The sequence below is a fragment of the Amphiura filiformis genome, unplaced genomic scaffold, assembly GCF_039555335.1.
Source record: "Amphiura filiformis unplaced genomic scaffold, Afil_fr2py scaffold_98, whole genome shotgun sequence".
Lineage (NCBI taxonomy): Eukaryota > Metazoa > Echinodermata > Ophiuroidea > Amphilepidida > Amphiuridae > Amphiura > Amphiura filiformis.
This window is the reverse complement of record NW_027305562.1, coordinates 53,767-63,140: the sequence shown is the minus strand read 5'-3', so window position 1 is coordinate 63,140 and position 9,374 is coordinate 53,767. Positions and strand designations below refer to the sequence as shown.

General features: G+C 34.6%; 1 protein-coding gene across 1 annotated transcript; it reads left to right on the top strand.

Moving 5' to 3' along the window:
• The first annotated feature begins 749 nt into the window (after positions 1–749).
• Positions 750–7,067, top strand: LOC140144916 (uncharacterized). The gene is made up of 3 exons (XM_072166712.1): positions 750–824; positions 5,482–5,616; positions 6,850–7,067. Exons 1-3 carry the CDS (start codon positions 763–765, stop codon positions 7,025–7,027), a joined length of 375 nt encoding a protein of 124 aa, XP_072022813.1. The 5' UTR covers positions 750–762; the 3' UTR covers positions 7,028–7,067.
• Positions 7,068–9,374: the final 2,307 nt, after the last annotated feature.

Sequence of the window (9,374 nt, the reverse complement as noted above, 5' to 3'; positions counted from 1 at the left end):
CGCAATTTTCTTCGTTATATCTCATTTATTTGGCTCGAAATTAAAGGGGAATAATGTGATCAGTGAAAACAAACATTTAAATAGGAATCTATTCTTTATGCAAATCACACATTATTGCTTTAAATTGCCCTATAATATTTCCATTGTTACCGAGTCACCATTTTCTACTCTTCAGCTTGTGTCCTCATCTGTTTCGTTCATACATTTTTTGAAATAACTTCTTTTACACCAGTAGCAAACGGAATTTAGAACGATTTGTCACACGTAACATATTTTTAAGGTTAGCAACTATTTAAAACTGTTGCGATTTGGTAGTTCACATCATCTTGCGAATGGTAGTGAGCTGTGGCAAAATTTGCATTGATCATTTCATAACGAGTGTATAGAAGAATCCAAATATCACAGATATACTTTTGTAGGCCACGTGGTTCTTGAGTTATGTAGTAAACAGGGCTGAAATAACAACACTTTTGTAAAACGTACATAACTCATTAACAACAATAAATCAATCCATTTTTTCAAAGTATATGATTTGTAGAATGAACTTTTGCAAAACATTAAAGTGTTATTTTTCAATAATGATTGTGATAATAAAAATGTATTGGGGGGGTGCTTCGCCCAACAATACATCGTGTACCCTAAACTTGTACTTTAATTGAATAATACCATTACAGGTGCTGTCTTTCAGGATTAGTTTCGACAAGTAGCGAAAACTGAAACATCAGAATGAGTGGTGCATCGGCTGCCTTTGTATCGTGTGTTATGCTATGGGTTGTCTTTGGTACGGTACTCTGCTCAGGAAATACTCTCAATAACGTGCAACGGTAAGTTTTCACTTTGACGATTTGAAGTGAAAATGGTAATTTGAGCTTTGGCAAAAATTGCATTGATCATTTCATTTAGTTATTTATTTATAACTTTCGGCTGAAGCCAGGCTAAGCCCAGTAGTGCTCAGAGGCTACTAAATTCAAGGGATGCCATCCGGATATGACAGGACAGGGATATGGGAAGAGGTTTGATTTTAGATGCAGGAGGAAAAGCACCCGGAGAAAAACCTGCGAGGACGAGCATGGATCGGCAACCAAACTCACATGTGGCACCGCGGGGAATTGAACCCCGGCCACAGTGTTGAGAAGCGAGTGAGAAAACCACTACACTAACCCGCCCTCCCTAAAGCGAGGGCGGGTTAGTGAGTGTATAGAAGAATTCATATAGCGAGTGTATAGAAGAATTCAAATAGATTTCGCAGATATTATTTTGTAGGTAATCATGGTAATGAGTTATGTTGTAAGTAAAGAGGCCTGAAACAGCAACACTTGTATAAAACGTACATAACTCATTAACAACAATAAAACAAGCAAGTTTTCAAAGTATATGATTTGTAGAATGAACTTTTGCAAAACATCAAAGTGTTATTTTTCAATAATATATTGATTTAGATAATGAAAACCGATTTTTGGCTGCTTCTTTTTTTAAAACTCCATACAAATAGCAAAATATCCTTTGCTTTCCATAGATTTTAGTATTTTGTTATTTGTATGGAGTTTTTTTTAATGTATTTCACTCATTGGTATTGAACTAATCCTCCAACTGATCTTTTAACGTTTTTTTATTGACACCTAAATCCCTCGGATTTCGTATGGGAGTTGGAGAGGCGTAGTGAGGTCATAGCACGCGATACATAGATCCAGAACCCTGGACTGGATGAGGTATATCAATTATTAATTAGGCTGAAAGATGGTAATAAACTTGCGTGATACAGGGTGTCCCTAGGGTATATGATGCGGTAATTAAACATGATAAAATGTTCCATGCATTTTGTATTTGGAGTTCCAAGCACAAAGCATACGGCGCCTATTCCAACAGAAGCTACCTTGCAAATATTTTCGGCAACGAAATGGATGGTTTAGGTGTTTCTAGAAGACTTTCTAGAAGAAATTGTAGGAAGATCTCGGTCACTGTCTCTGTTTAATTTGACTTATTACTGGCGCACGTGATCATTTATTGTTTTTTCTTACAAAACATTTTATATATATTGTTCAACTTTAGACCTCGACCATCACACTATTGTGTGTGCAAATTGAAAGCGCTATTTACATTTAAATTAGCCAAATAATATGAGTTATTCCTTACATTTCATGATAATTTTTGTTAACTTCCTTGTCATTTGTTAACTTTTCTTTCTGATGTTCTAATACCATTTTACACGTGTCTACTCTTTCCAAAGATGCAAACAAGATTTAAGATAAATAGCGCCATCATTGTTCACCTTTTCTTAAAAATGACTACAGTTTCCACGCCATCAAACAACCGATACTATGGACTAGTTGATCTTTCGATTAAGAGTCTTGTTCTCCTTTTTGACGATCCTAATGTTCAGGGGTCTGTACAGTGCCCGGTTGACTCAAGTTGTTTTGTGACAGCAGAACTCTTAACGGCGCTCTTGACTTGATACGCACTCCAAGAGCCCGCGCAGTCTCACTAATGTATATACACTGTCACAATCCGCGCATGGAATCCTTTATACCACCTCTGACTGATCTTGGGTTTCCAACTTGTCCTTAATGCACAGGCTAAGGAAGCCTGATTACGTTTTCGAAATAGTAGAGTTTCCAATAAAATATTTTTTGTAAAACCTGAAGCATCCGATGATTAAAAGAATAATATATGAATATGCACCTCCTCCCCACCCGCGTGCGAAATTTTACACAAATTGGTCAAAATGAAGTTGGATATCAGTATTAAATTGATCTTTCAAATCATTTGTGTTGAAATGCGCGTGTAGCGCGCGAAAAGTTTGACTTTCATCGCTAGGAGGAGGGGCGCAGAATCGATGCTAAATTGGTAAATTCGGAACCCCAAATTGCGAAATTTAGAAGCGTTAATAGTTATTTAAATGCGCCATTATTTTTTTAAGTTAGTGAAAATGAGGGGTGTAAAGATCGTTAAAAATCTATTTACAAATTCCACAGTACCTCACTTTAATATTATTGTTTCGTTTTTATGGTAATTTATTCCTTTAATTTCTGAAATAAGCTTGGGTATTATTAGAAATGTTTGTGTAATGAGTAAATATCCATCACATCTTCACAAGAAACACTACTTTTACCGATTGCATGCATGCCGCAAGCTGCAACCACGTCGATAGCTGTATTGTGCACTGACACGACTGGCATGCTGTATTTATATATGGTACAATTGAGACACAGAAACATCCAAGACACTGTATTACAGCTAGCGCTATTACACGCGAATGTGTTTAAGCAAGTAAAATCCCAAAATATGTTTCCTGTCTTTGCTTGCCATAATATTGTTAATTCTATACCCTGTATCTTGGAGTTGAGTAGGCCTATATAGCTTCAAATTTCAAGATGGCTATTCATGAATCAGATGGCCGACATTAGAGTAGTTAGAGTAGTTCGATAGCAGTAATGTGCGGCGTGGGTTTGAGTCGCTCTTCTGTTCCTTTTGGAAATTTTAAAAAGTTCATTTTAGGGAAATGGAGCTATGCAAATTTATGTATGGCATATGGGTGGTGTATCTAAGTATGTTAAAAAGACCTATGCTAAAAAGCGCTAGTTATTGGACATGCGGTTTTGATATGAATAAATCTTGATCAATTACAGGTTTTGTTCAAATATGAAAAAGCTGGTATTCCATGTCAAGTGCTTAGAATATTAAATATTAATTACATTCAGCGGATGTTTTTTTTTATAGATTTGTTTGTTGTTGTAATAATATAATAGTGATTTTGAATTACACATGACACGTAGGCCTGCATGATACGTGTCCTGGAAAGAACGAGGCGTTAGATTTTATTTTGACAAATTGGAAAATCAGAACAAAGTAAGCGAAAAATTTAATAAAAAATTAGTTTATTTCGCATTTACTGATTTAGTTAAAAAGTTGTAGGTTAACTGTTACATGTTAATGCAAAACACACATATTTCTTCAGAAGCATTCAAATTTATTTTGTGCGGGTTTTCCTGGGACATTTGCGCGCAAAATGCGCTAACAATTTTAAATTTCAGACTCTCTTTACCCAAAATGAAGGCGAATTTTAGTATTTGATGGGCCAGTCTAGAGCGCGAAGCGCGTATAAAATATTGCAATGTTACCCTTTTTTGGCCCAAACCACTTGGTTAAAAAGGAACATGCACAGAGCAATTATTGCTTTACTGTTTCTTCTTTTAGGATTTTTAGGGAGATTTTAAAACCCAACAGTTTAAAATAATTGCTAACCTTAACCGCCACCAGGATTCGAACCCGCAACCGCAACCTCTCGCACTATATTCAAACTTCCTTAAAGATTGAGCTAAGGTTTACATTAACTAATTATTAAACGAATTTGGTACTCAATTATTTCGCATCGCATTCATAAACACACAAACAATGATACTTGTCAATGAACAGACGCATATAATCTGCGTGCCTACGCGTACGTAAGTGAGTTTACGTAAAGTGTTTTGGCCACTAATAAGGGATTCATTTAGCCGATTAAAAGATGAAACTCCGTTGTTTGGTGCATATGAATGAGGTTGATAACTGAATATGATTTTGTTGACGTTGTCAAATGAATTTACATCTTTATTTTTCATCATGATGCACTCTCACTTCGGAGCCATAATTTTTTTTAAATAAAAAATTCCCAGCACATTGATTTCATGTTCTTGGAAATCTCAGACAGAGACTCAGCAAACACAAAACGTTTTCGACATCATTCGCAAAAGGTTATAAAAGGTTGTCAGAAAACGTTTAAATGTCGGGATATATAAAGGGTACATTAATGGTATAAAACGTTTTCTTAACATTAAATAACATTTGTTGGTAATTTACTGCACAGCAAACACAAATGTTTTACAGAAAACATTTAAATGTCGGGTTATATAAAGGGTATAAAACGTTTGAATGACAATCCAAAAACATTTTTGAAAACTTGGTATAAGTCATTCTAAACAGAATGTTATTTTGGGGTTGAAAAATATTTTGCAAAAAATGTTTGCCCAAAATATTTACAATAACGTTTTTAAAATGTTTTCACGACCTTTATATAACCCGACATTTAAATGTTATTAAAACGTTTTGTTAAAAACATTTTAAGAACATTTATGTGTTTGCTGGGTGCAAATATTTTAACATAATGTTATGTAAGTGTTGACAAAATATTTGGCCAAAAATGTTTGCAAAAATAGTTTACAATGACATTTCGAAAACATTTCAGAAATATTGTTGTAGTGTGTTTTCATACAAAACGTTTTAAAACGATTTCATGACCTTTATATAACCCGACATTTTAATGTTATTACAACGTTTTTACCTAAACCAAAACCCAAAATATAACTTATTTAAAACGTTTTTAAACCGTTTTTGTGTTTGCTGGGGAGTAACCTCTGACACTATGCTTTTATGATTAATAAGAACACTTTTAGCAAGTATAAGCCCTACTTTTATAAACTTGTATCGGATTTGTTATGATTTCAGATTACTAAATACAAGACAAAAGCCAGATTTAGACGAATTTCGAAAGGAGCTTACAACTAGGATAGAATCCCCAAATGAGAAGACCGCGTTAGACCTACTGCTTAAAGCCGATTCTCCGATTCTGTCACACATTGGGTAAGTACTCCACGAAGTGTAAAAACATCCCACACCCAATACACCACCCCCACGTATTTGCCAGCCAACGGAGACTTTGTACCTTAATACCCAAACGCGGTGGGGCTTTTCTGCGCCTAACCGGGGACGTTGACCCATTTTACACAAATTATACATTTTTTTAACCTATCAACCGGGGACTAATTTGTATATCAACAATAGAGGACGCATTCCTAAATGCATTACTAGGATGTTTCAATGGAGGACGCATTCTTAAATACATTACTAGGGTGTTTTCAGTCAATTACACATATCAACTAAACGGGAACCGTCCCTGGTTGCAGTAAAGTTCACGCTTGGAATGTAAAGTTTCATTAAAACGTCTGCGTTTGCCGGCCAACACATACGCACAATATAACATGAAAAATTGTTAATCTTCTGAAATATCACAATGATATTGCTAAAGAGGTCAGCTGTAAAATAAAAACCATTTGGACTCCAAATCCAATTCAGTGAAAACTGATGAAGAAGCAATGAGTGGAGTTTTGGCAGTATCTTATTTTAAATGTAGGTATTAAGGTGGTACCTTTTCTTAGCAATGCTTACAGCCCATCTGCTTTTCATTGACGTTTGGAGCAGACTCCGCTGAATCAAATTGTTGTCGGCTTTATCACTCCTCCCACACAATGTGTCTTTCCAGCACTACAGTAAGCCAAAAAATGAAGGTACCAGTTGTGTTCACCCCTGTATATCCTAAATAAAGACAAGTATGTCAAAATTTAAACAAGTAGCCAATACCTGTACTCTTTCGCTCTGATGTAAGACCTTATTTGTTGAAATTGGTTGAGAATTAAAGAAACGGTGATCTAAAACCAAATGAAGAAACGAAATCAAAAGTTGTACTTTTGTGTTCTAATCAATGAAAGCATGACGCTAGTTTTAACGTGCTAATCAATGGAAGCACGGCGCTAGTTATCTTGTTCGCGAATGCTTTATGTACAAATCAATAGGGCTTGCAATGGCGCAAACTGCAACTTTATTATTATTATTAGTAGTGTTATTATTATTATTATTATTATTATTATTAATATTATTATTAATATTTATTATTTATTGATTTATTTATTATTTATTTATTTATTTATTTATTTATTTATTTATTTATTTATTTATTCATTTATTCATTTATTTATTTATTTATTTATTTATTTATTTATTTATTTATTTATTTATTTATTTATTTATTTATTATAGATTACCATCAAAGAGATTGCCTGGTGACAATGGTGAAACTCGTCGGATCGGAACATCACAACTAATGCCGGTTTACCTACTATTGCAAGACTTGCAAAATTTACAAAATTTACAAATGAGAGACCAAATTGCTGAGAATGAAAGAATTTTTAACAGCGGTGGAAAAAGAAGAAAGTAATAAGTGAACTGTCTGCATTATTGAAAAAATAATTATAATATTTGAAAGAATATCATATACGTAACTTAGTGCTTAAAGGAATGGTATTAAGGAATCGAATAGCAACGTTTGCACAGCATTTTTGTGGAACCTGAGAGCATACATATCGAATTGCAATAATTTTGATTTTCTGAAATTCGCGATATTACAAATTTTATGACAAAATATCTTTAAATTTATATTTTTGATATTTAGCAGTCCTCGAAGTAAACTTTATAAATCTAATGATATGTACTTAAAGTGTATGTAACTGGGACAAAAAGCCGACCATCAATTGAAAATTTTGACATTTCATATTGAAGATATATATTTTTTCCCAATCTATATCTTCAATCATGTCGATACGAAAGGCACAATTTTTATATGCTGGACGGCTTGTCATCCCAGCTACATACACTTTTGTAGCTAATGATATGTACTTAAAAGTACATATCATTAAGTACATATCATAAAAGATTTTTACAATTTACTTCGAGGACTGTTAAATTTCAAAAATATCAATTTTTTATCATTCGCCAAAAACATGTGTATTATATCGCGAATTTCAAAAATTCAAAATTATTTGATATCAGAAGAACATTCCTCGTATTCAAAATGCCATTCGATATGTCTGATGTGCTCTCATGTCCCACAAAAAATACGTGAAGACGTCGCTATCCGAGCCCTTAAAGGAATCAATTAATAGTGTTCAATCAAATCAACAAAACCTATTTGGCAATACGTCTTACCAAGGGAGGGGAAACTCCGGGGGAGGGGCACATCAAAAATTTTGGTGGGTATGTTTCCCCGGAATTTTGAGGTGGTGTGTCTTTGAGAGCTGACGGCGTACCGGTAAAAGGGGGTCTTTTGGAGCTGCATACAAGTAAAATAGGGACTTTTGGAGCTGTGAACAAAAATTAACCAAATATCATATATTGTATCAATATTGGTCAATTTAGAGCTTTTGGCAGCAAATTTGGTATCTTTGGAGCTAACAAGATTCTGCACACCACCGTATCAATCAAATTGTCATAATATGCGTAGGTTTAAATTTATAGCGGATTATATAAGTGAGGACATTCTTTTAGTGTTGTGTTAATTTTTGTTAATATGCAATTATTAGACTACCCTTATATAATGTTACCATGCAAAATCAGGCAATATATTTCAAATGCATAAATCTTAAACATTAACAAGACGACTCTATGAAAGAAGGAATAAATGTAGAATTTGATAGTGTACTTAGGCAAGGTATAATAATACTTAATCATCATTACAAAACATAAAAGCTTACCATATCATAGACTAGATTAAACTTGGCGTATTCGATCTTGTCGTTTACCGTAAAATTGAAACTTAAAACTACATCATTTTGTCTTACCTCTGAAGCACTAGTACTTAAGAAGCATTATTGAAAGGCGTATCATTTTACTACAAATGTCTATATATATGTCTATATATATTCGGAATCGATCAAAAGCAGCGAAACCATTGAAAATCAAAGTGTAAACTAAATTGAATTCAACATGCGCTTTATAACCCATCACATGAGTAGAAACATTGGGTTACTGAGAGCCGAAAATTAAACATGATCAGGTTATCTGGATAAATATCAGAAGATGATTAAGTTCGGATATTTTATATCACAATGGCTTATTCTATTCATTGAAGCATATTGCGCAAAAATACACTTCAAATTTCTATTTAAGCTGGTATACATATTGGGAAAAAAGCAGTAATGTCATTAAAGCCACAGTGTACGATTTCCGCTTACAGACACAACAAATTTGGCTAATTTAATTTAGGTATAAGTTGGGACATGTGTGCTTGCTTACTTGCTTATTTCGGGTGGTTTTCCCGAACGACGACAGCTTTCCATATCCTCCTGTCCTGCATCGCCGTTCCCAGGTCAGATGCTTCCACTCCTCTGTCTAGCTTGAGTACATTTACATATGTGAGGGGTGGTCTACCAGGGTTTCTTGTTCCATGTTTGGGTGTCCAGTTCATCTGTTTGGCGACATGTTCACACTTGTTCCTGAAGCAGTGCCCAGCGAAGCGTGTTCCTCCTTTCTCTGATATTCTCAGTTCTCTTTGTTGCTTAAGTGCTGCTTCCAATGGATGTTGCACACTGCCCTAAGCATTCTGGTGTAACAGCCGTCCAGCTCTTTAGTTAGGGCAGTGGCGACTCCCCCCCGTAAAAACCAAAAATTACGAAAATTTAACATTTTTGCGATAATTTTGCGCAGAATTTGTTGACCCCCCTAAAGGTCACTTTGTCCCCTCAATGCCCACATGGAAAAAAAAAATTCCCACTGACTTTGGGAGTTAC